Source organism: Silurus meridionalis, chromosome 3 (genome assembly GCF_014805685.1).
Source record: "Silurus meridionalis isolate SWU-2019-XX chromosome 3, ASM1480568v1, whole genome shotgun sequence".
Taxonomy (NCBI): Eukaryota; Metazoa; Chordata; class Actinopteri; order Siluriformes; family Siluridae; genus Silurus; species Silurus meridionalis.
In genome coordinates, this window is record NC_060886.1 from 20,603,151 (window position 1) to 20,631,118 (window position 27,968).

General features: G+C 37.4%; 3 protein-coding genes across 4 annotated transcripts; 1 reads left to right on the forward strand and 2 right to left on the reverse strand.

The window, feature by feature from the left end:
* Positions 1 to 7,533: 7,533 nt before the first annotated feature.
* LOC124383386 (secretin receptor) lies at positions 7,534 to 18,556 on the forward strand. Its single transcript, XM_046845987.1, has 13 exons — positions 7,534 to 7,927; positions 8,789 to 8,897; positions 10,060 to 10,155; positions 10,244 to 10,350; positions 12,247 to 12,356; positions 12,452 to 12,584; positions 13,241 to 13,394; positions 14,333 to 14,393; positions 15,718 to 15,787; positions 16,038 to 16,129; positions 16,281 to 16,419; positions 17,276 to 17,317; positions 17,615 to 18,556. Exons 1-13 carry the CDS (start codon positions 7,868 to 7,870, stop codon positions 17,762 to 17,764), a joined length of 1,323 nt encoding a protein of 440 aa, XP_046701943.1. The 5' UTR covers positions 7,534 to 7,867; the 3' UTR covers positions 17,765 to 18,556.
* A 47-nt stretch (positions 18,557 to 18,603) lies between these two features.
* Positions 18,604 to 23,579, reverse strand: tmem37 (transmembrane protein 37). 2 transcript variants are annotated; one of them, XM_046845988.1, is made up of 2 exons: positions 22,011 to 23,579; positions 18,604 to 19,388 (listed from the first exon to the last, which is right to left on the reverse strand). In XM_046845988.1, exons 1-2 carry the CDS (start codon positions 22,071 to 22,073, stop codon positions 18,798 to 18,800), a joined length of 654 nt encoding a protein of 217 aa, XP_046701944.1. In that variant the 5' UTR covers positions 22,074 to 23,579; the 3' UTR covers positions 18,604 to 18,797. The 2 variants fall into 2 exon arrangements, with proteins under 2 accessions (XP_046701944.1, XP_046701945.1); XM_046845989.1 differs by having other exon boundaries at positions 22,739 to 23,574.
* An 829-nt stretch (positions 23,580 to 24,408) lies between these two features.
* Positions 24,409 to 27,956, reverse strand: dbi (diazepam binding inhibitor (GABA receptor modulator, acyl-CoA binding protein)). Its single transcript, XM_046845256.1, has 4 exons — positions 27,814 to 27,956; positions 25,666 to 25,783; positions 25,308 to 25,370; positions 24,409 to 24,742 (listed from the first exon to the last, which is right to left on the reverse strand). The coding sequence occupies exons 1-4, from the start codon at positions 27,820 to 27,822 to the stop codon at positions 24,669 to 24,671; spliced, it is 264 nt and encodes an 87-aa protein (XP_046701212.1). The 5' UTR covers positions 27,823 to 27,956; the 3' UTR covers positions 24,409 to 24,668.
* Positions 27,957 to 27,968: the final 12 nt, after the last annotated feature.

Genomic DNA, 27,968 nt, shown 5'->3' on the forward strand with positions numbered 1-27,968 from the left:
ATTAGGGGTCGCTCAGCGGATCATCCGTCTCCATATCCCCCTGTCCTCTACATCTGCCTCTTTCAACCCAACTACCTGCATGTCTTCCCTCACTATATCTATAAAGCTTCTCCTTGGCCTTTCATTTTTCCTCCTTCCTGGTGGCTCCACCCTCAGCATTCTCCTACCAATATACCCCATGTTCCTCCTCTGCACGTCTAAAGCATCTCAATCGTGCCTCCCTCACCTTGTCTCCAAAACATCCTACATGCGCTGTCCCTCTGATAAACTAATTTCTAATCCTGTTAATCATCGTCACTCTTAACGAAAACCTCACCATCTTCAGCTCTGCTACCTCCAGCTCCACCTCCTGTCTTTTACTCAATGTCACTGTCTCTAAACCATACAACATCGCAGGTCTCACCACTGTCCTATAAACTTTCCCTTTCACTCTTACAGATACCATTCTATCACAAAGCACTTCTGCCAAACTTCTCCAACCCACTCTACCCTGCCTGCACTCTTTTCTTCACTTCTCCAACACACTCTCCATTACTTTGCACTGTTGACCCCAGGTACCTCAACTCCTCCACACATGTACTCTATCTTACTCCTACTGACTTTCATTCCCCTTCTCTCCAGCATGTTTCTCCAGCTCTCCACCTGCTACCTACTCTCACAACAAATCACAATATCATCCGCAAACAACATAGTCCACGGAGACTCCTGTCTGACCTCGTCCATCAACCTGCCCATCACCATTGCAAACAGGAAAGGGCTCAGAGCTGATCCTTGATGCAGTCCAACCTTCACCTTGAACCAGTCTGTCGTTTCTTCTGCACACTTCACTGCTGTCACACTGTCCTCATACATGTCCTGCACCACCCTCACATACTTCTCTGACACACCTGACTTCATCATACGTTACCACAACTCCTCTCTCTGCACCCTGTCATACACTTTCTCTGAATCCAGAAACACATGATACAACTCCTTCTGACCTTCTCTATACTTCTCAATCAACATTTTCAAAGCAAATAATGGGTCTGTGGTGCTCTTCCTAAGCATGAAACCATACTGCTGCTCACAGATGGTCCCTTCTTCTCTCAGCCTGGCTTCCACTACTTTTTCCCATAACTTCATAGTGTGACTAATCAACTTAATTTCCCTGTAGTTACTGCAGGTCTGCACATCTCCCTTATTCCTAAAAACCAGTACCAGCAAACTCCTTCTCCATTCCTCAGGCATCGACTTTTCATCCTCTTAAGCACTGCTCTCACTCCCTCCTTAATAATCCTATCAAATTCCTTCTTCACCATCTCCACATCATCCAACCTTCTCTCTCTCTCAATTTCCTTGTTCATCAGCCGCTCAAAATACTCCCTTCATCCTCTCAACGCACTTTCATCATTAGTCAACACATTTTCACCTCCATCTTTTATTGCTCTAACTTGCAGCACATCCCTCCCAGCTCGGTCCCTCTGCCTGGCCAATCGGTATAAATCCTTTTCTCCTTCCTTAGTGTCCAACTTCACATACAGCTCCTCATATGCCTTTTCCTTGGCTTTTTCCACATCCCTCTTCACCTGCTGCCGCATCTCCTTGTACTCCTGCCTACTTTTCTCATCTCTCTGCCGAACCCAATTCTGTTTTGCCAATCTCTTTTTCCTTATGCTTTCCTACACTTCCTTATAACACCACCATGTCTCTTTGTCTTTCTTTCTATTTCCAGAAGTCACACCAAGTACCTTTCTAGCTGTCTCCTTTATCACTTCTGCAGTAGCAGAAGTAACAGTAGTCTCCAGCACCTCTTCACCACCACCGAGCCCCTGTCTGACCTCTTCCCTGAATCTCTCTCTACAGTCTTTCTCCTTTAGTTTACACTATCTTATTCTTTTTTCAGTCCTTACTCTCCTCCTCTTATTCGTCACCTCCAAAGCCATTCTACAGACCACCATCCGATGTTGTCTAGCTACACTGTCCCCTGGCAAAACCTTACAGTCTCCAATCTCCTTCAGGTTGCATCTCCTACATAGAACATAGTCCACCTGTGTGCACCTTCCTCCACTCTTATACGTCACCCTATAATCCTCCTTTTTAAAAAAAATAAGTATCAATAAATTTTGTATTAGTTTATTAAATTATTAGTAAATACAAAATGTAATTATTGTTTACATTTTGATTAGGAGTAGTAAAGGCATCACACCACCGTGTTTTTGATGCATTTTCTATAATGACACCCACATACACGTTTTTTGGTGTGAATTGCCTAATATTTGAAAACTGTTCAATAATATACAGAAATAAAGCTAAGAAATAAAACACATTCTGAAGTAAACATACTGATTGTTTTCTCTGTGTTCTAGCTGGAGTATAATACATACATATACATATATACAACTGTATAATATACAGTAGGTCTGTATAATATACAGTAGGTTTACTGGCAGTGCTATTTTGTGTTTTGTGTATTTGTCCTACACTGTCTTGTGTTATCTTTGCACTGTCTATCTTGCAATGTTTGCACCAGCTTGCACACGATGCACTTTATGTGGCAAGGACGCTTACTAGTCCTTAGCGCTGTTTTTCTGTTATGTAGCTTTATGTTGTTTTATGTAGCACCAGGGTTCTGGAGGAACGTTGTCTCATTTTGTTCTGTACTGCGTCAGCTATAAATGGTTACAATGACAATAAAAGCTTCTTGACTTGACTTGACTTGACTTGACTTGCGTGTTCAATCTGTGTGATACAGAGAGATAAAACAAGCATTTAAATTTGTAAAGTCTACCTCTATAAATATACAGTGGAACCTGGTTATGTCGATGTCCTAGGGGGTCGCCAAAAAAGCATCGAGATAACCAATGATCGAGATAAACGAAAATCAAAATGGCGGCAATATATAACGTGCTTGAAATTTCTTTATGTACATGATGTGCGTTAATAAATGAGAATGTGCATGCACGTGTTTTTGAAGTTTTTTTTTTACACATCAGCGTTGCCGCGATTTGTTTGATGAAGGCATGCTATAAAAATACATACAGTACATGTTTATCTGTCAGGAATCCACCTGCCACGCCCCCTTCGGCCCCCTTCAGCGTGTCAGGTGCTTTCTCGGCCGCTTTCTCTGAAGCTCCCAGCTTCAATCGCGCACATATGGTGCTCGTTTAGCATCATCACCAGCTCCTATTTAAACTTCCACACTCTCACTGTCCGTTATTGTTGGTATATGTTGGTTCACGGCGGTCGTTGTTATCGCTCATGTGTATCCCGGTACGTGCCATTTCCACCGGCACTCTCTTAACGGCTGCTCTTTTCTTCCCAAAGCGCACCGCGGATTCCCCCCCGATCCTGCCGTTGTTCATTCTATGCTTTTGCTGCTCATCCCACGTTCCGCGCCGCCAAGCGGCTTCGCCTCCGTTCATCGCATAAAATTTAACAACAAAAGGCATATGTGCACTAACTAACAGCAGAGATTCACCAGTATACAATACAACACCCGCGAGTTCTTCTGCGGCTGCACCGAGATAACCGATGTTAAATGGCAAATTTTTCCCCCCTTGTGCTCGAGATATCAGGGTTCGGCGACATAAAAGAATCGACATAACCGATAAAAAATGCTAAGACAAAGCGAGAATTTGCCGGTTCCACTTCAAAAACGTCGACTTAATAGGGTTGTCGAGATAACCGAGGTCGAGATAACCGGGTTCCACTGTATATTTCTTTGAGAATTTTCCTCATTCATTCAGTTGTTTCTGTTGAACTTGGCTTACATACACAAACTTCAAAAATGAATCTTTAGCTGACTCTTGTCATATTTTTATACTGTCTTTAGACTTTACACAATCAAATTGTATACATCTATGGCTTTATCTGAACTTAACAGCTGTTTAGTTGTACTTGGCTTAAATATCATCACACAATTTTGTGTTGTTATAAACATGGGAAAACTATTATAGTTTATTTATTTCCTCATTAGCTTAATGGCGGTTGCCTCCTTGCTAACTCTCTCCTGGGGCTATGCTTTAGGTACCACTACAGAATCTGCATTCATTAATGCAGGGCTTTGTCAAAGAACACTGTAACACAGACCAGATTCAGTGTTGCTGCCTTTTTGCTGATATGAGAGCTGTTTTACTGATATGACAAAAGCCACTTAGTGAGAGCTGCCTAATGATACAAGCATTTACCCAGCTACTTACGTCATATCGTTTGACTTTTTGTACCCTGCAAACAAGGTGTTGTTAGTAAGTAAGCTGTACCATCATGCACAGTGTGGCTAATACTGGGTATTACTGGATGAATTCTATTCTGATTACTTTTCTAAAACTCTGATGGCACTATGAGATGTTGGCAAAGCCGGTTTGGGCACATACAAGGTGTGTTATGGTAAATAGTGCAGTTTTTAGTGTACACAGTCTGAGCTCCATCACAGAGCGTGTGTGTTTGTGTGTGTGTAAGAGAGATACTTGTTTAAAATTGCTTGTTGGAAGAGCATTTCTTTTCCCCCTGATGATTACTGAGATCAAATCCTGAACAGATCCTTTCCAAAGCTTTATCTCACACTCTCTCTCTCTCTCTCTCACACACCCATGTTTCTCTGTTGAAAAATGACTGTTATCAACTCCATAAAACAGTCATTTATCAATCACAGAGATGCATGTTGGAGAAAAAACCTACACGGTTGCTCCACTACACTAGTAAAGATTACTATAAGATTGAGATACACAAACATCCTAGATCACTGTCCTGTCCTTATTCCAAGCAAAAGTGGCAGTAGCTATAAAGAGCTTCACGAGAGAACCGGAATTACGTCAAATGGATTATGTATAAACACATTTGTCTGATAGAGCAGCCACATCTTTCCCTCTTTCACATACCCCTAATACGTAATACATAAGTGTGTGCAATCAGCTTCTTGTGTTTGTGTTGGTTACTGGGGAGGGGCCAGAACAGCAATAATCTCTATCTGCTAATCTCTCTACTGTTTACAGAGGGACAGAGAACAATGACAGAAGGAGAACTTCCTTTGCATTAGAGTAGATACCATGAGTAAAGTTGATTACACCAATACACTACTACAGAACATCTGAACCAGCAATATGGTAGTTGTTGTGTTATAAGGAAAAACTAGCTAGTGGGTCAGGACTGGTGAGGACAGTATCCAGATACAGAACAACAGTTAGTGCCAAGTTTATGGCACCCAACATTAGATTTATAGCTGCACTTTACAGATTTTCACCTTCAGTTATTTTATAAGTAAGTGTAAATTGAAATGACCTTTACTCTCTCATGTCTTTCAGTGGCTCCAATTCAATGTCCTGCACGTTGTCAACTATACCTAGATACATGTGCCTAGAAAATATATCAGCACAGTAAACAGAATTCAGTCACTATTACAAACGTTTTATTGATTGTTAAGTAAATGTCGCTGTTTTGGGTTTGCAGTGTATTCAGAGTCTATCCTGGATCACTAGGCGCTAGGTTGGGATACAACCTGGATGGAACGACAATCAGTCACAAGGAATTATGCACATAGAGTACATTCACATATAGGGGTTAGAGAAAAACAGTTCATACCAGTACTTTTTTTGGGGGGAAGGTATGAAAGAAACCAGATAACCCAGTGAAAACCTATGAAGACATCACAAAACCAAACACACCAGTAAGGTTAGAACACAGGTGTCAGAAAGAATGTAGGAGAATATTACAAATAATAGTTTCTCAGAGTTTACTGTGAGGCAACAGGTGGAATATGATATTTATATCACCTTTATTATAAATATATACACTCACCGGGCACTTTATTAGGTACTCCTTTCTAGTACCGGGTTGGATCCCATTTTGCCTTCAGAACTGACTTAATCATCCATGATGCGAATCTCCTGTTCCACCACATCCCAAAGGTGCTCTATTGGATTGAGATCTGGTGACTGTGGAGGCCATTTGAGTACAGTGAACTCATTGTCATGTTCAAGAAACCAGTCTGAGATGATTCACGCTTTATGACATGGCGCGTTATCCTGTTGGAAGTAGGGTAAACTGTGGTCACAAAGGGATGGACATGGTCAGCAACAATACTCAGGTAGGCTGTGGCATTGACACGATGCTTAATTGGTACTAATGGGCCAAGAAAATATCCCCCACACCATTACACCACCACCACCAGCCTGAAACGTTGACACAAGGCAGGATGGATCCATGCTTTCATGTTGTTGACGCCAAATTCTGACCCTACCATCCGAATGTTGCAGCAGAAATCTAGACTCATCAGACCAGGCAACGTTTTTCCAATCTTCTATTGTCCAATTTTGGTGAGCCTGTGCGAACTGTAGCCTCAGTTTCCTGTTCTTAGCTGTCAGGAGTGGCACCCGGTGTGGTCTTCTGCTGCTGTAGCCCATCCGCCTCAAGGTTCGTTGTGTTGTGCGTTCAGAGATGCTTTTCTGCATACCTCAGTTGTAACGAGTGTTTTTTTAAGTTACTGTTGCCTTTCTATCAGCTCGAACCAGTCTGGCCATTCTCCTCTGACCTCTGGCATCAACAAGGCATTTGCGCCCACAGAACTGCCGCTCCCTGGATATTTTTTCTTTTTCGGACTATTCTCTGTAAACGCTAGAGATGGTTGTACGTGAAAATCCCAGTGGATCAGCAGTTTCTGAAATAAGCAGACCATGTTCAAAGTCACTTAAATCACCTTTCTTCCCCATTCTGACGCTCGGTTTGAACTGCAGCAGATCGTCTTGACCAGGTCTACATGCCTAAATGCATTGAGTTGCTGCCATGTGATTGGCCGATTCGAAATTTGCGTTAACGAGCAGTTGGACAGGTGTACCTAATAGCGTGGCCAGTGAGTGTATATAATAATAATAATAATAATAATAATAATAATAATAATATTTACACACCAACCCCCAAACTTTCAATGAGCTACCACTTTCCACGTATACTTTTCCTGACTTCTGTAATAGCTGTGTATGCACAGTGGCACAGCATGTATAGTGTTAAATCAGAGACAACAAAGTCAGGCTTCTAATGTGTTGCCGTTCCTCTGTGTTCTATGTTTTCTCCCATTGTCCAAAACAAGTAGGTAAACAAACTGCCCGGTAAATACATTTCCTATAGGTGCAAAATGAATTAATGAATAGTGATTTGATAAATGTAACACACTCAATGCTCTTCTTCGGTTGTTCTTAGTATGTCTAAAGGTTAAACGCAAACACTATTCCATGAGAATTCCCAATTTTCTCCAAAATAAGAGAACAGCAGTGAGTAACCACCTGAGACCCAGAGAGTATGATTTAGATCATAGTGAAACTCATTACATTAGTGCTCCCTTGCAGAAGCGCACACAAGGTTAGCAGTAATAGATTTATTTAGGATGATTGCTTGTCTGGTCTTACAAGGTGACATAAATAATGAAGGATGTTTGAGGAAGTCGGAAATCACTGTGACCTACCAGTTTTTTCTTCTTCCCTATTTAGGGGATGGGGCCGAGGGAGGGATCAAGGGTTCAAGGTACCAAGAAATGGGAAGCGACTCGGACTGTATGATATTCACATGACGCTGCCTGTATGTAACACGAGCTTCCAGTCGGTCAAATAATCCAGGATCTTGTGGTCAGTGATCGAGTACGGGATGTAATCGAATCTTCGAGTACAGGATGCGATCACGTTTCATGGTGGACGGTTTGAAGGGATTGCCATTTTAACTTCTTTAAGTGTAAAGCTGTGATTTGTTCGACCTGGACAGATGTTCATCACACATCCATGCGAGAGACAAGCCTAGAAATGTCCACATGGGTTTTTGAGAAGACATGCGTGCTATTTCGAGAAGGGAAGGTTAACATCTGTGCAGCAGGAACAGCTGAGAGCGGCGCTTTAACTCCAGCATAATGAAGCTTTCAAAGTTTCACAGAGCTGCAATAGCGGCTCTCCTCACCTTCTGTACACCTGTGAGTTATTTATCATATTATGAAATTATTTTTCTGCAGTTTATTGAGTAATAATGCGTATTTAATGGCAAATATTGCAATGAAGTCCACAAGTAATCAGATGGTTTATAAATTGTCTGTATTATACAACTTAGTAATTTTTTGACACCTTTTTAAGCAACTGTTTTGAGCAGCATTTATTAGGACATTGCTTTTAGTGTCGAATACCTTAAAACAACACGTTTTCTTTGTGGCTTCTTATTTGCAGCTTGGCCAGAGGTTATTGTATATGTTTAATATAATTCAATTAAAAATTACCTTCAACAACGAATACATAATCCAAAAACACTACCCAAAACCTCTGAAACGAACAGTTACATTGTATGTGCAAGCCCACATTTATTGCATATAATATAACCAGGAAAATAAAATCAAATTATAATTGCGTCACCACATCGTAACTTACACATGAAGAAACATTTATATAAATCTAGCTCGCCTCAAACATCTTGTATTAATTTTGCTATTATGAAATATGCACTTTTGTTGAACAATTTCTACTATAATAATCTAATGAATATTTAATATTTCTTTATTTTTTTTACTTTTTATGTTTTTTTTTTTGTCTAATAGTTTGAATATGATATTTTCCCCTCATGGTTATTGATATACAAAGTTTGCGCTTGATTTTGCAAAACCAATATTTGCCCAGCTTTATATGTAATGTGGTAGCATCTAAAATATCTAACATGTATTAAGCTAAAAAAACGCACACAAACATTTAAGACTGGATCCTTAGGGTCAGAAATTAGATTATTTTAAAAATTCATATTGAATGACTACCTAGCAGTCTAATATAAATGATTGTTTTTGTGTATGCAGGTAAAATCCATCCCTTTAGAGTGTGATCCAGAGTACATGTGGCTTCAGGAGGAGGAGAAGTGCAACAACATCATCCACCAAGAAAACATTACACACACTAACTCCACAGGTATTTCATACACACTTTTACATATGTGTGTATTAAATACTAAATACTTGAATGCATTAGTAAGGTGGATAAACAATACATTTTGAGTTATATTTTAAATATGTACAGTACACATATATGGTTAGCAAATATGCTAAATAAACACCATAATGCATTGTTATGATATTAAACATGTACCCTCATTCACCCCAACCGGTTCCCATGCCCAACCTGAACATTGTCACTGAGTCAGTATTTCCTTAGACATTTACAGGATATTTAATTTCTGTTGCTGCATTTATTGTTGTTGAAATGCAATAATAAAAAATTAAATATCCTGTAAATTCTGCATAAATTTCATATTTAGACCTGCATAATTGTTACTAGGGCTGTCAGCAACCAGGCTTGTACACACACTATAAATACTGATCTGTCAGTGCATTGACATTAAAATAACACTAAAATGCAAAACAGGTCTCTCTCTCTCTCTCTCTCTCTCTCTCTCTCTCTCTCTCTCTCTCTCTCTCTCAATCATCACATATATCATCCAAGACAGAGAGATCCACATTTATTTCAACCTGTGTGAAACACACTTACAATAACAAGCTGCCTGTGTATTCCTGCTATACATCAGAGAACCAAGATGTTACAGCAGTAGAGAGAATGGTTGAATCCTTAATGTCTGCTGTCTTAAAAGGAAAACATTCATCAGCATGTGAATGACTCCTCTGGGTTGATTGATACTGTGTGTTGTTGTGTATGTGTGTAGTTCCTGATTCCTTCTGACTGATTGTATCTTCTGGCTGGCTTACCCAATTACAGCTACTACACATGAGGAGACTATTTAGATTGCATTATCGGTTATCACATTATTGTATATGATGCACATGTTTAGGGCTAAATATTAAAGTGAATAAAAAAGTTTCAGAGGAGTTTTGGAGATTCACTTGTAAGATATTTTTGGCTGATGTAGAGATATTTATTTCCTGTAAGCATTATCGGCAAAAAACATTTTGTTTATTTCTCATCATTCTGAACAAAAACATAATGTTTTTTTTTTCATTATTAACCTATGAACTTTAAAAAGCAAAGCATGTCTGCCAAATGGTAAACATTCTGTGCTCATAATGTTCAAAGACAATTAATGCTAATGCAATCATCTCTCCTTATATAACCCCTGCAGGCTGCAGTGCATTATGGGATGATGTGAACTGCTGGCCTCATGCAAAGATTGGAGATGTGATTTCTCAAAAATGCCCAACCTTTCTAAGGGTCAAAGGTTAGTTTCTTGGTGCTTTTTCGTAATTAAAATAATTCAGCACAGATATGTTATTATAGATGATGTATGCATTTATCCAAATGAACAGGAAGTATAAGGAGAAATTGTACAGAGAATGGCTGGTCTGATCCGTTCCCACCGTATATGCTGGCCTGCGGATCTGAGAATGGCATAGTGCACCCTCCCTCAGAAATGGTATGATTACCACAACCTCAGACATAATACTGGTTTAAAGTAATTTGGCAGCATTTTCAACCTAATCTTGATGTGTGGTGTACTAGCTTTGATTACTAGAGACAAGAATTTCAACAAATTGATTTGTTCTGAAAACACTCATTCTTGTTAGTTGAAACTCGCGTATAGGGTTAAAATCTGTTCATTTTCATCAATATTTTTCCAGTTATCTTCAGCAGACACAATATTCTGTCCTTTTTAATACTTTTAACAATGCACAAAGCAGCTTAACAGGAATAAACAGATTTATGAATACACATTTAAATTTCATAAATGTATCCCTAATCAACAAGCTAGAAGCAATAACGGCAAGGAACTCAATTAGATGTGTGAGGAAACCTGAGGGAAACTTACACAATAAGAAATTCATCCTCATCTGTGTGGACATTCATTCATTATAGTTTAATCATTTCTGAAGTTATCAGCTGTTCACTGATGGTCACAGTAGCAAAACTGTCAAAAGTCCAAAGCCATCCTCATGGTAAGTTGTACCATCGTGGGAAATCTGTGTAGAGCCATCCTCAGCAGCAATGAAATAGGGCATCAGGGTGGATCCAGCAGTTCTGAAGAGCAGAATGGGACAGTATAGTACTTTAGTAGCAGGTTATGCTCAACAATGGGAGAAAGAGAGAGTGTGAGAAAGAGAGAGAGAGAGAGAGAGAGAGAGAGAGGGCTTTGGAAAATCTAAATCAGTCCAAATGAATGAATTTTCAGTTCATTGCTGTAAATATATTGCTAAAAATACTTGACCTTGCTTCATGTATAGGGAATTATCCATGAATTTGTCATCATGTTTAGACTATGGCATTCCTTGTTTGCTTGCATTAGTCATGGAGGCCTGGCTTGTCTGGAGCCTGTCAGGAATGAGTAAACGTAAGGAGCACTTTACTTCAATTGTGGTGTCTGTGGTTTTTTTTGCAGACACGTCTGGGTAGTTTGAGTGATTTATTATTCCAAAACACTAGCTGGTGTCATGGTTCCAAAAGGCTTTCAAAAAAAGATACATAAAATCTTGTAGCAGATGTTTCCCAATTTTAATCAACTAACTGTCTGTGCTGAGGTTGAAATTCTGGAAAACACCTTCTTTTAAGAATTTCAGCCAGGAATATTCATACGTCATAAATGTTTTAATGTTGTTAAAATTCTACAATAGTTCTGGCCCGCCTTCATTGGCTAACAATGAATTTCCTTGATAAATTGTAACATGCTAGTGATAATGTACTAGACATTGCATGGTGAAGGTGTTAAATATACAGTAATCCCCTGTTTATCGTGGTGGTTATGTTCCAAAACCTTCCCGCGATAAACGAAAAACCGCAATAAACTGACCCAAAAATGCTATTTGTACTGTACTGTATAAACATTTTATAATCAATAATTATATTTTTATTAAAACATTTAATTATTTCAACATAAAACTCCATAAAAACAATTCCCTATAAGTTTTTTGGTCTATCGTGCTATCCGCAAGAGAAATGCAATTCCGCGATAAACCAGGGCATGAGATTCGAACCGAGGTAAAGTGGGGGATTACTGTATTTCTGAATTGCTGTTTGCTTAATAACATAAGGAGCTAGAATTCCTAAATAAATAGAGAAAAAAAATCATGCATAGTTTTCATTCTTTGCTGCAGATGTAGTAGACTGATATCAGCTTGAAAAAAATAATGAAATATATATATATATATATATATATATATATATATATATATATATATATATATATATATATAAAATACTATTCTGCCCTAATCCATAAAATCAGCATAAAAACCTGTGATATTTATGACTTGTTTAGTCTAGTGTATGTGTATATGTGTGTGTGTGTGCGTGTGTGTGTGTGTGTGTGTGTGTGTAGATGCTGGTGTCACATGAGTACTTCATATGGGTAAAGATCATGTACTCATTGGGGTACAGCATCTCTGTGATCTCCCTCACCATTGCTATCATGCTGCTGTGTGTGTTCAGGTACAGCCTTGTAAGTGTGTGTATAGTACCTTTAATATAAGCCTAATAAATCTGTCATTAACAAAAATACATTACGGAATGTTTCCTTTTCTCAGAAAACTCCACTGCACACGGAATTTCATCCACATGCAGCTCTTTCTGTCCTTCATTTTGCGAGCTGTTTTCATTTTCATCAGAGATGCGGCGCTACACAAATCACAGGATTATTACCACTGTGAATCTCACCCGGTACACACAGCACTCTTTTGCATAAAATATGCCCACATAAATTAGGAATACACCAGTGGTGGGCGGTCAGCGCCAGCAAAGCCTTCTCTGCTGGCCTAAACACTATCAGAAGCACTGACCTACATTTACAACTTAAATTCTAATATTTGTTCCATAAAATTGTATTAATTTATTTCCAACAGGTAATTCTCTTCATTTTGTAGTGTTTCTTTTGGCTGCAATGCTTCCAGTACGTGTATGTGGATGTTAGATGTTTTTGTCCAATCAGATTTTAGCCTCTATATGCTGCCATGTCAATCTAATCTGCCCAGTACCTTTAAAGTCAGTACTGCTGGCTCTTTTACCATAGAGAATATTATCAATGGGTCTGTTTCTTTAACCAATCAGATTTCAAATTTGCCTCACAGTTGTAGTGTAGAGGTTTGGAGTCTTAACTGGGTTTCTTGCTTTAGTAAAATGGTTTTCACGCTCTCTCTCTCTCTCTCTCTCTCTCTCTCTCTCTCTCTCTCTCCACACTGAAGGCCCAGGTACCAAATGCACGGCCCGCCACTGGAATACACATTATAGTTATAGCAATATATAATTTACATTATCAGTTAACATAGATAAATGTGTTATTTACTGACTGTAAATTATGAATTTGTAATTTCTTTCAGGTTGGCTGTAAGGTTGCACTGATTTTTTCAAATTTTGGCATACTGGCCAACTATAGCTGGTTGCTGGTAGAGGGCCATTACCTGCATAGCCTCATTCACCTGTCTTTACATTCCCCAAGAAAACGCCGGCAGTGGTACATCAGCTTTGGCTGGGGTATGTCACAATAAATTACTTCTGTAGCTCATCCAACTAATGACCCAGAGGTTTTTGATTCAACATGGATATGAACATGCAAAACTCCACCCAGACAATAACCTAAGAAACAAACCAGAGGCCCTGGAGCAGTCAGATTAATGCTACTCACTGCACCACCAATTGCTTTCTGACTACAGAAAATCTTGTTGACCAGAAATGAAGTTATTAAGCAAGTAAAATCTTACTGGCATTGATAAACATGCAGTAAACTAAACAAGAGACAGATGATTGGTATACAATACTTTCTTCTGTAATTAATTAAATGTATTTAAAAATATTAATTTTAGGAAGGCGATAACATTGAATCACGTAATTTAAAAAAACATCACCGTATAAAAATATTTTAGGTTCAATTTAAAGAAAAACGATTTTTTATTTAAAAAAAAAAAAAATGTTGCTCCTTTTCAAGAAGGCTGCCAATATTTGCCCTGTGGATTCCAGAATCTCTTTTTGCACATTTCTCTCAAATACGCTAGCAAACATTAAAATCTCTTAAGCACACATACAAATATGTACATGGTGTTTTGTTCTTTTAGCAACAATTCACTATTATTTAATGTTATAATAATTAATTAGACTGGCATGTGATAGATCAGTGGTTAAGGTGTTGGATTTCTGATCGGAATTATGTTTTTATTTATTTTTTAATCCCAGCATCACCAAGCTGCTACTGTTGGGCAGCAAGGACATTAATCTTAAACTTCTGACTATATATATATATATATATATATATATATATATATATATATATATATATATAATATATTTATAACTTATCATAATTGCAAGACGCTCTGGATAGTGTTGTAATGCCATAAATATAATGTAAATGTGAATGATAAATGTGCAATCTTGTACTGCTGAGATAAACTTTGGCTGTGTTCATTTTCACTCAGGCACGCCTATGTTCATCGTCATTATGTGGAGTGTCGCCAAATATCTGGAGGAGGATGAAGGGTGTGTTCAGACAAACCATCAATACAACATAGTGCCACAATCATGTAAAGCATTGACAGAAGTTCAAGCTTAAGTTTCCAAATAGTTGCAATGTCCTCATTTGTCTGATAATTTGAACTGGCAAACACAATACATGTACATATACACATATAGTTTCATGTTCACTACATTACACGTCATTTATTACGACATATACTGATTTGTATCGTTCTGAAATTTCGCATATTGCCAGATTTATTATTATTAGATTTCTGCAAAAAAATATATTTATCTGCCTACCATTAAGCGAATCAAGGTCACTGTTTGGATTGAAGTCAGTTATTACCAATAACAGCATGTTACAGTGTTTTATTCATATCACAGCCTTTAAGTAAACCCAAGACACCAGACATATTTCAACACAGTCACACACCATTTTGTTATATAGTTACAAGTTATAATCTATTGATTTGTGTTAATGGATACGAATTTCCCTTTTTTTCATGTCATTTAGCATGACTGGCTCCATTTGGCTCCGGCACCATAGCAGTGGAGGCTAAGGATCATATGTAAAGCTGACAAAAATGCCAAATGTAATCTTTTTTTATCAGAGAATAAGGCAGAAAATATAGGATTAGGGTTAGGATTAGAGTTATACTGTAATAAATGTGTATTTCTCTAATTAACGCAGTCTCCTTAATTAACATGGAGAATATATTGACTTATTTTGACTGGAACAAACCACAGACGATGGTTTATAACAGCGAGTATCTTACAGAATATAATGCAATAAAAATAAGGATACAATCTCCTGATTAGATGTTGAGTTATAGTGCTTGAAGATTAAAAAATCAATAACAAATGAGAAAAGAACATGTGAAAAAAAAATGGCCGAACACCAAAAATACTTCTTATTGAAATACATTGCGTGGAAAGTCATGCTAAGTGACATGAAAAAAAGGAAATTTGTGTCCATGAACATGAATCAATAGATTAAATTTTGTGACTATATCATGAAATGCTGTGAGACTGGGCTCCATTTTTTGACTGACTGCCTACATATGAAGTCATAAGACAATTGTGAAAATATAGGAAAATTACACCCCTTAATACATAACCTGCATGTTGCAAGATGTGACAGTAAAATGTTTTGTATTGCAGAACTGATTGATATTACTGGCAACTGATGCATGTGCTGGAAAATGAAACCCCCTTCACTTGCACCTCATTAAATGGAGTAATCTTGGTGATATTTTTCTGTGTGTGTGTGTGTGTGTGTGTGTGTGTGTGTGTGTGTGTGTGTGTGTGTGTGTGTGTGTGTGTGTGTGTGTGTGTGCATTTTCAGGTGTTGGGAGACAAGAAGCAGAGGCTGGATCTGGTGGATTCTGAGAGTTCCTGTAATCCTGTCCATTACTGTAAGCAAAATATAGACATGCTTTCACACAGTCGGAAGAACTTGTATCTGTCATCTTTATAATTGGAAATCTTTCACCTGTCACATTTCATCTACTCTCATCAAAAATATATACAAGATCTAAATGACATAAATATTGATAGCTTATTGTTGTTGTAATTGTTACATTACCATATAAATAGCATGTTTATTTATTTCCTGAATTGGCTAAAGTTTGTTCGCTGTGTTTGTTTTCATTCGACATCACTCAGGTGAACCTCCTGTTTTTCCTGAGAATCATACAGACAATTGTAAGCAAGATGAGAGCTCCGGACATGATTGGAAATGAGTTTAAACAGCACAAGTAAGTTAAACAGCCAGCACAGAGAGCAATATAAAAATGCAATGTTCCAGGCAAACAGGAAAGAGGAAAAAGACACAGAACAGATGGAACAATTCTGTATTTTAGTTTTACATACTTTTGTGATGCTGTTCATCTGCTGTATTGCATGAAGGAAGCTGGCCAAGTCCACACTGCTGCTAGTGTCACTGTTTGGTGTGCAGTACGCCCTCTTCACTTTTTTCCCTGATGGAGTTGACATCCTTACCTTCCAGATCTGGAACGCCATCGAGCTTGCCCTGGCCTCCACACAGGTGACGGCTTATACAGTTGCTAACTAAAATATAAAACATGACTGGGTAGGCTGTAATAAGGCATGGCATTAAGTTATACCACAGCCTACACGTTATTTTTCAATTACATCATGGTACCAAAGTGTCCAATACCACAGCATATTTGGTTTTAGGTTGTGTCTCTGGAAGATTCATTTTTAGGACTATAACAATGAGTGTTTGAATGTTTATTAGATTTACTGTCTTTGGAAATGTCACTATAAACAGCAGATGGAAATCATTCCAAAAAGGCACAAGGTCATGGCAAGGTCAAGTGTCTGAAATAGTTTTTTTAAAGCAGTTTCTTCCTTTAAACTGCAAGTGTTAACGTCACCATATCAAAGACTACAAGACTCATTTTTCTTTAAAAAATTACAAATATTTTCTTTCATTTTAATCTATTTAATACTCTTAGATCATGTGGGTCATCTACCATGTATAGCAATAGAAACAATAGCGTATTAGAATGACCATATTCATATCAACCTGTGATTTGCCTTGAAGTTGACACTGTTTGCAAGGGCCTTCTTGTGCTGGAAAATTAAATATGAGAAATCAACATTGTCTTGCTAACACATCCACCTAGTATACATTCATGCAATTTGCTTTTGAATACTCCAATATGATTAGGTAACACCTATCATACCCTATCATTGTTTATTTAACTATATAAGCATGTCCTATTGTATTTTATTCATAACAGCTCTACAGATTTTTTTTTTTTTTTGTACCAATGTGCAGATGTTTTTACACCAGGCATTAACCATAAACTAGTTTAAAAAACTTTGGCTCATGCACTGAGAGAATTGACTGTTTGTGTATCTCTTCTATTGTGCAGGGCTTTATAGTAGCACTTCTATACTGCTTTCTTAATGGAGAGGTAAGTGTCTCTGACCTATGTTTACTCAGTCATTAAATATTTCTATCTGGAGGTTGAAATAAGACCAATAGAGCAGGTGATTAATAAGAATTAAGTGGATAAATCAGAGAACCTGAAGATATTCATCTTCAAATATATATTTTTTTCTGTAGTCAGCACAATTCATTATTCAACAAACAGCACTAACTATAGTACTTATAAATGTTACACATTTAGCTCCTTTTCATCTTTGATTTCTTATTTCATTTTTATTATAATACACTTATTCAATACTTCCTAACTTTTGACCTTTGGTAGGTTCAGCACGAGATTACGCGGCGCCGGAGACGGTGGCGTCTAAAGCAGCGCGTCCATGGTGACATCAGACCACACCACGGTTCCCTTAGCCAAAGTGGCCTACCCCTCACTCAGATCTCACTGTTAGCCAGAGTTAATAACATATCCTAAAGCAGACCATAACACAGCTGTTAAAATATTATACACACGATTTACTGTAAAGCCAAAAAAACATTAACTCTTGCTAATTACAAACATGACCAAATAAATCAAACTATAAGAATGAACAGTCTCAGTGTAGTTTGAGTGCAGTTTTACTTGCCAGGTTTCTGTCCCATTAATCAGTTAATATAATCTGTTAATAGAATAATAGTTGAGTGAGGAATCCAAGCATTTCTGCTGAAAACACTGCAATATAAGGAAAATGTTTTATGCTGTATTTATATGACACCATGAAGTGGCTTTAAAGCTAAAACAGCATACTCTAAATAAATGGTAGATTATTCATTTTTCATATATAAAGCTTATATTATGTGGTTTTAAATTATCTGTGTTTTTGCAAACTGATTTTGCTAAAAGTTTTTAAAAACTGTCTTAACTAACCTGAACTCTCCAAACTGTATATTGTTTAAATTATATTGGACAATCTTGCATCATGTTCCACTGTCATTGTTTATCATAGTTTTTAGTTATATATTCCTAGCCAAAGGCTTGTTTACAAAAAAGATCCCTTTTAAAGCACTAAAAAGCCCTCATTCTCTAGTTTCAATACCATTTACAGAGCTCGTTGTGTCTATATAAATGGTATGATGTACTGACATTTGAAAAAGAAGTAAAACTGATTATAAAGCACTGAAGGAGATATTAATGATGCTGCTTCTGTTGCTATTGTAGTTCTGTATTTTTGTTGCTGCTGCTTAGTACAATTGATTTTGAACATTATTAAAGTCTAAACATTGTGAATTGTGTGAAACATATATGATATGGTACGTCAAATATACACGATAGAGTGAAATTGTGGAACTTTTTTATTAAGACGTTTTCAAAAAAGAATCAGATGTATTTAGTTAACTTTTAGATTCTGCCTAATTACACAGATAAACTATTACGATCAACAAATGCAGCTTTTATAATAAACAGATTAAAACTTTTTATGTGAATGTTGTACATAACTCAGCAGTGGTAAGCAAAAATTAGCAAATGTCTATGGTTTCCATACATCATTAGTGGAGTGTGGAAAATACTCCATGCTCTGGATGTGCCGTGCTGCCATGCCATTGAGGAAGAAGAGGAATGTTGCAGTGAACTGGCACCAGAAAGTGAGCGTGAGCCCCAAAGGTGTAGCAAAGTCCCAAACAAGAAACACGAAGGTCACGGCCCCTGCAGCAGCTAATCCTGCAGCCAGCAGCACAAGCCATGCGCCTAGACGCCAACGCTGCGTAGATGCCCGTCCCTCGCTCACCTGTGACAATACCAGCAGCTCCAGGCCAAAGATAGCACTCACCACAGCTAGACAGACAACACAGCGACACAACCCAAGCCCATGCTCTAAGAGCTGTCCTGCTTCCTCTCCAACATGCCTGCTGCAGTTTGGGGGTGCACCAGAGTTCTCTGTGTCAACATCACAAAAGAACCAGAGGCCAAATGTGTGCCGCTCACTCAGCAGCCAGTGTCCATCACACACTGCGATGGAGGACAGAACAATGGAGAGCGTCGTACACAGGATGATGAGAGTGCGGCATAACACTTCCAGGAAAAAAGGATGAGACTTCTTCTGGGCAGCAGGAGCCATAGCCTGTGGGTGATATAATTAGGGAAAAACATAGAGATAGAGATAGACAGATAGAGGTTTAATGGTTTTACAAAATAGTATGAAATTGCTTAAAAATTTCTAAGATGCCATCCTCAGGGGTGACTAGATGCCAATACCATGTCAATTTCATTGTACTACTCAAAAAATATACGTCCACTGGTGGCTGCAGGCAAAAACTGCGGGTAATTGTTACGTGTAACTAATAAATTGGTAAAAGGACATTTACATGTGTTTAAAAAATGCAGTCACTTGTGTTCCTAACACACCTAGGCCTTCAGTGGCATCCTATATGAATCAACCCACAGCTTAGTGCCATCAGTATGACACCACAGATATGTAAACCACCAATATTATACAGAAACTAAGTATAACAGAGCCCTGCATCACAGACAGGTGTCTTATGCAGCGAGAATGTATGCCATTACTAAAGCAAGAAATGCGGTTTCCCTGTGGGATTTGATATTAAGTCCATTTGTGTGTTTTTGTGTAAAATTTGCAGGAAAGAATTGCAAAAATAGAAATGGTTTTGGTTAGAGACTGTTTTGAACTGTTTTGGCTAACCTTTTCCTCAAAATGTCCAGCTTTTTTGCGATCAAATCAATGTCTTCTCCTCTGTCAGTCATTGTGGAATGAAAAAAACAGCTACAACTACACAGATAAATATTTTAGCTTGTGCTTTTTGCCAGCTTTGACTAGTGCACTCTCTGAACATCCAATCAAAGACTGACTGCCTGCTAGATAGCCCTGGTATCGCAAACTCAAAATCTAATTAGTTAAAGCAACAGTTTCATTGTGATGTATTTTAAGCTCCAGGTGCCCACACTGCTAAATCTGAAGGCCTCAAGGCAGATTTATTTGACCCTTGAAACACGTGATGGCTGAAATATAGAAACACAACCAAAAGAAAGGCTATGAAAGAAAGAAAATAGACTATTGGGAATAATTTTAGTACATGTTCATGAAATAAATATATTTAAACATGAGTCACGAAGTCATAAGTCATAAGTGACGGACGAGGTCAGACAGGAGTCTCCGTGGACTATGATGTTTGTGGATGATATTGTGAAGGTGGAGGAGTTCAAGATATTGTGTGATATTGTAAAGATGGAGAGTGTGTTAGAGAAGTGAAGAAAAGAGTGCAGGCAGGGTGGAGTGGGTGGAGAAGAGTGACAGGAGTGATTTGTGATAGAAGTGTATCTGCAAGGAGGTGATGCTGGAGGTAGCAGAGCTGAAGATGTTGAGGTTGGACAGGATAAGAAATTAGTTTATTAAAGGGAGAGCACATGTAGGACGTTTTGAAGACAGGTTAGGGGGGCGCGATTGAGATGGTTTGGACAAGTGAAGAGGAGGGACATGGGGTTTATCTGTAGGAGAATGCTGAGGATGGAGCAACCAGGAAGTAGAAAAAGAGGAAGGCCAAGGAGGAGGTTTATGGATGTGGTGAGGGCAGACATGCAGGTAGTTGGTTTAAAGGAGGCATATGTAGAGGACAGGGAGGTATGGAGTAGGATGATCCGCTGTGGCGACCGCTAGTGGGAGAAGCCGAAAAAAGAAAAAGAAGAAAAAGAAGAAAAAGAGGAAAAGAAATATTGTAATGTCAACGCAGGGGGAGCTGGTGGCATCTGGTGGTTAAAAGATGAAGTGCAGAATGAGGTGTGCTGATAATAATGGAGATTCTTTTGGGGTTTCCAACCAAAAAAAAAAATTGTTTACCTGTCTTTTATTTATATATATATATATATATATATATATATATATATATATATATATATATATATATATATATATATATATATATATATATATATATATATATTTATTTATTTATTTATTAGTTATATACAATAACTTTTTATTGTATTTTTTAAGAAAAGATGAGCTATGTCCCATTTCACCTACTTATCCTATGCACTATTTTGTGAAGAAAATGTACACAATTTGTGTGTAGCAATAGTACAAATGCCAATACCAAGAGCACCTCTAATAAAGAGGTGGAAAAATAAATACATAATATAATATTTTACATATTTTAAATATTTTACATAAAAATACGTTTTAATGTTTCTTGATACAGTTTTATAAATATCTTTTCATATTCAAATTTATGTAAAAACTTTGTTGCTTGTTTATAGCTTAAATAAATGTTTATAGCTTAGTTGTGCAATATTATAAATATTCTTACTTTTTTAAATATTCAGGTTTATTAAAAAAAATAGGTGTTTACGATGTTTTTTAATAGCTATAAATAAATATCGTGAAGCATCAATTATGTGAATTAATATTTTTTTAAATGTTGGTTATGCAATTTTTGCATTTTATTAAATATCTATTATATTTTGAATAATGTGAAAATGTATATATATATATATATATATATAAAAGGAGATAAGGCATGAATAATCTGACTGATGACTTAGTAGCCTACAGAATATTGGCTGTCAAATATACTGTATATTATATTATATTATATTATATAATTTAATTATATTATATTATATTATATTATATTATATTATATTATATTATATTATATGGTTGTAAAGATTATTAAAGAAATATTAACAGAGGTGGACATTTGATATGAACATCTGTGCAGGTACTCACGGGTCGATTCCGGAAGTGTGGGGATTCTCGGCTGCTGTATTCGGCCAGAAAGTACTCAGACATCCGACCCGAATCCAGCAAACGGAAGCGTGTCGATGGGAAAGTCTCCAGCGGGTCCGAATATAACCCGAACTGACCCGAGTGTATTTTGCGAACTGAACAGATACTGGGTCGCTTATGTCATGTAGCGGAAGAGAACTTTGTTGCCTGGTTACTTACATTGCATTTAAGCTTCTCTTCATTCGTTCATTATTCATGATGCACTTTTTACTATATAGTTTGATTTACTTGTTTTCCCCCACACACATCTTGAAAATTAGCCACGTTTGCAGGTTAAATTCACGGAAGCAACTCATTCCAAAAAGTCCTAGTTCCAAAAACCTCACTGGAAACAAAAGAGGACCGCGGTACCGATTTGTATTCAGTCTCGGATTATTGAGAAGCAGAAGATCTTGTAGCTCACTGGTGGTGAAAGTGTAGAGTCCTGAGTCGAATCATTCAAATTACACCTCATCATTTGACTCATTTTACTGTATGACTTCTTCTGTCCATCTGATTCATTCATCCGAAACTTTCATATTAGTTGATTATGAACAGTAAACAAGGCATTATCAATCGGGGTCACTCATCCTGTCAAGACTTACAGCAGGCTCATGATATTCAGTCTTCATAAATCCGCTTTTTAGCCCAAACTAACAAAACCGAGAAAAGGTGAAATGAAATCTTACCGTAATTTTTATAGCCGTCATTGTGATCAAACTTTGCACAGTACTGAAGGTGTCACACACCACCTGGGCTCCCAGTCGAAAGTACAACAATCTCCCTGTAAATTCTGTCTAACATTAACCGATGTGAAGAACAACACAGTCAGCTGTGTGGCACTGACTTTACACTTCTGCTCACGTCTCTTCTCAGCAGCAGGGAAAGAAAAAAAACAATAAACCTTGCCAAATGATGCAGGCTGAATCCAACTGACTTCAAACTAGTACCTGTAATGATCTCTGTGTGGGCCTCCCCTGGTCATTTGTTGCCTTCTACTCATGGCATGTTTGATTTAGTGGATACCATTAAAGACTATTAAAAACATTTGAAATACTAGCTCACATCTAGGTATCTAATGGAATAGGGATAGGGTAACAGCAGGACATCATAAAGCATCCAGATTCCAAAAGGATTCAACAGTAGTTTCTTTGGTTTTAACAATGTAATTAGTTGGTAATGGTGTTATTTGTTAAAAGCTGATGGTTTCTCATAATATTTGCAGTAAAATCTATTTTAGCATTTGCCAGCTACAACTTGCATGTGGAGAGGACAGGAAATGATTTACAAACCATTCACATAATGGTCAGTATTCTACCAGATCCTGTGTTCAGGTGAAATTAGCTGGATTGAAGTTTTAATGTGTGATATTCCTGCAGAATCCATTAAAATGTCTGTAATGGTTTCAAATTTTTCCAGCAGAGCCTGGTCATCAAGCTACAACTTGTGCCCAGGGACAGGATAGGACAGGACAGGATAGGACAGGACATGTATATATTACATACCATTCACAGGCTGGCCAGTATGAGTTTAGCTGAAGTGAAGTATTAAATGTCTTAAATCTCTTCTCTCTGCATCCGCACCACTCCACTGCACAAATATTGTGTCCGTAGTGCTCTTCCATGTTGCTAACAGATGGTCTTCCCTCAGCCTGTCTTCCACTACTGTTTCCCATAACTTCATGCTGTGACCGAACAACTTTATTTCCCTGTAGTTACTGCACATCTCCCTTATTCTTAAAAACTGGCACACTCCTACTCCATTTTCCAGGCATCCGCTCACCTTCTAAACTTTTGTTGAAGAATCTTGTAAAAAAAACTCCATCTCTCCTAAACATCATGCTTCTACTGGTATGTCATCTGGTTCAACTGGCTTTCAACTCTTTATCTTCTAATCGCTGCTCTCACTTCCTGCTTACTCATCCTATCCACTTTCTTTTCATTATCTCCACACCATCCAACCTTCTCTCTTTCATTTTCCTCATTCATCAGCTGCTCAAAATACTCCCTCCATCTTCTCAACACACTCTCCTCACTATTCAACTCATTTCCATCTGCATCTATTATTGCTCTAACTTGCAGCACATCCTTCCCAGTTTGGTCCCTCTGCCTAGATGTAATACAGACAGCAATTGGATCAGTACACCCTTGTAAAATATTACATATCTAATAACTTTCTCTCTGTTTACCTCTATTATTTTTGCTATATCTCTCTTTTCCCTTCTTTTTTTTCTTTAAGTGGTCAAAAGAACAGCATGTTTTGTTTCCTTACGTAGATCTGTGTTGACTGACTGATGCTGGCAGGTAAAGTGAAAAAAGTGCTCAACATACACATAAATAAAAACTACAGACAAATGTTCTGAAAATTAACATACTTTATGGCATAGAAACAGGTTAAAAAGTCTGGAGTGAACTTTTTCACACAGCTGCCATTAAAATGCATGTGTAATCCAGACAGGGCTTTGTGCTATATTCTTTTGTTCTAACAAAAGGTCTTCATGTGTAGGAAATGCACGGTGCACAAACAAAAGACGCACCAAAATGATTAAGGCTGTTACACAGGGCCATCAGTTTTGACAGACTTGCCAGTAGGTAACGGTGGCGAAATAACAGTTACACTTTAAATTCCATATTTTCCTTTCAGCTCTTCCACTTTGCTGATATAAGCCTTCATTGCGTCCTCCTTACTCATACCTAGAAAAAAATCATAGTGAAAGGGGTCAAATTCAATGCAATGCAGAACAATACCCATTTAGTACTCAGTAATGCAATCAAGCCTCATTTCTAACGATGGCACACATGATTGTGTTTGAGAAATCTAATACAGAGAAATAATGATCTGAAACAATATCTTTAATGAATGCCAGTTGTATTGAATGTCTGCTCAATAGTTCATCCTGTAGCTCCTTATCAGTATTCTAGCACCTGTCAAACTTCAGAAAAGTATGAATAATCAAACTACCTGAGTGTTTAGGAGCTAACCAGTGTTTATAATAATGTGACAGAACATACATGTGCATTGTTAACAAACGGAAAAGAAAAAAAACCCAAGGCTTCACACATGCATAACTAACAACGATAAATAAATATTGTAGTAGAGCAGAGAGTCACTGGGGTGAAATTGACAATCTGAAATGAATGATATATGTTCAGACAAATTAAAATAAGCGCAAAGTATTTAAGTCAAAATTAAAAAAATACATTATCTCTCTTCTGTACCAAAAGCTTTATATCTAATTGTCTGGTAAAGGGTACTAACCTTTTTTTGAATCCCAGGCATCCCACTTGGCTTTCCCTGCAAAGTCCAACATGCCGGGCCGGGCTGAAAAAATAACATTTAATTGACATTACTGAGATTCTATAGAGCCATAATGAACTTTAAAAATGTACATGTAGATTACTGTTCATATTATTTAATATAACAAACAATAGGTTCCAAAAAAAAAAAAAAAAAAAAGTTTGGTAAAAAGATCTGACTTCTAAAATCTTAATACAGATACATTACATGCTTCTGCAATGTTTCATGGAAATAGCTGCAAATATTGTTTAACCAGTTTACTGTCTGTAGATTTTACACTGTATTAGAAAACCATGGAATAATTAGTGTAAAGGCATACCGGTGTTGACGTCTCCTACTGTGGCCTGTTTGAACAGACTGTAGATCTCCAGCATCTCGGCATCAACTGGTTTTGCCTTTAGATGCTTCACCTCCTCTGCTGCCTTCTGAAATGCCTCCTGTGTACAATAAATTTGAAAAAACCTTTTAAGATAAAGTGCATATTGGCTAATATTTTTCATACTATTCATACATTTTAGATTTATCAAAGGTAATATTTTCATAATCTCATAGCTGACAACAATTTAAAATAAAACCAGGGGTGATATGGCTGAAATATATTTTCCCCAAATACAGGATCATGATAACCAGGGTGTTCTCACAGAATATGCTTTTTTATCCACTGTGACCCTGACTACGATAAAACAAGCAGATATCAATGGATGAAAAAAAAAATCAATGTGCCACCAACTAACATATCCAGTCATAATTAAGTAGGTTTTACTGTACATTGTAAGTTCCTTTGTAAATTGCTGAACGCTTTTAATTTCAATATTCGTGTCATTTGTTAGAATAATTTTGCTGAACAAAGACACTTTATTCAGCTTTTTAAATAATAAGAGCAAATGCACAAGCTGCCCAGCTGTGATTAAAACAGCACTCTAAACAACTTATATACAGTGGTTTACTATAGAAATAAAAAAAAAAAATGCAATCATTTTTTTAATGGAAAAATAATTAAACATTAAATAAAGTCAATTGAATTATAAATACTACAATGAATTATTTATCTTCCTGCTCGTGCCTTTGCATCTCCACTACGCCTGTTGTGATCAAACTAAAAAATGTGGTTTAACACTGCACACTGCTTGAGTGTTAAGACCCCTGATCGAATGAGTAGCAACAGATCTCTATGAATGGAAACAGTATTACATCTAAAAATATTTCAATGCTCAAACTATTTAATGTAACTATTCAAACCGTTACTTATCATTTCAGATTTACCAGGTGAAATATTTCATTATGCATATAAACAAATTTTTTCCCCCCAGCACTTTGTAGAGCATGTAACGGATATAAGTGTGCCATCTGCAGCTGTCTGGGGAAAAAAAAGAACACGCTGCCCAAGTTAGACTGTAGAAGTGAGTACAAGCATGACTAGTCTTGTAAGTCATGCCTTCAAAAAAAAAATTCCAAACAGTGCTGAAATCCAATGTATTAACAGGAATGAGGATCTGTGCAAAAGACCGTGTTTTAATTGCGCAATACAATATGCAAGCTTTCTTACAAAAGCATAATTTGCACAGTTTTATGCTTATGTCAGTAATGAACAAAGCTGGAAGTTGTTTCATAATGCAGTCTTCTGATGTCTTAACTTGTTGGATAGCACTAGTTGTGCTTTAAATAGAATAACTGATCATATTAATAGTATGCAAAGTAAAAATAACGGTGTGCACTTGAGATGGCTGTACAGCAGGCGTTAATGTAAGATCTTTTGTTGTCAGTCTATAACCCTGAGTAGTCAAGGGCTGGCCGTTATCCATTCAAAGGTTGACCAAGCTGCCTCTTTCTCAATCTGCACAACATCTGAACATTGGACTCCGCAGTCAAATCACCCGATCGTTGTGACTCATAGTGACAATAAACTGAACCATGCTCTCGGGCCTACCTGTCCACATCACGTGACACCGCGATCCACGCACTGTCCACAATACCAGACTACATCATCTCTATCATTTCAAATATCATGTTTAATTAATTTTCCAACTTGAAGAACATGATCTACTTCATGAAAGCAAAACAACACGCCCCAGGTCGCTATATGATTTTTATGTATATGATCTCATCATTATTTTCACCTTATCTATCATCTAACATCAATATTGCTGAAAGTAGGAACAATGCCCTGACCCCCGCTGGCGCATACATTATTTTTTACTACCAATATAATGTGATTAGTACGTTTCCTATTTATGATCTGTTGTTCGATCGAACTATAGACATCTGTATGGCGAATAATAGGTGTGTTTCTTGTAACAGATTATTTGTAGTAAGAGGTAAAATGTAGCGGTTTCTGCCCTATAGCGCTCCTATCGTGTCAGCTGACTGTAGATCTCCTATAGTGCAAAAAAAGACTTCGTTTCAAAACGAAGGACGGAAGAAAAGAATGAAAAATAAGCAATCATACCAACCCATTCACAGCACTAACCTCAGTCATGGTTTCTGTAGATTATCTGTCCCCAGGCACAAGAACAGCACCGGCCTCAATGAACTCCTCAGTCCTTCCTTGAACAATAGAACTCACAGGCTTCAGAGTACAATATGTTCCGCCCCTTTCACGCGATTGGCTGTTCCATCATGTAT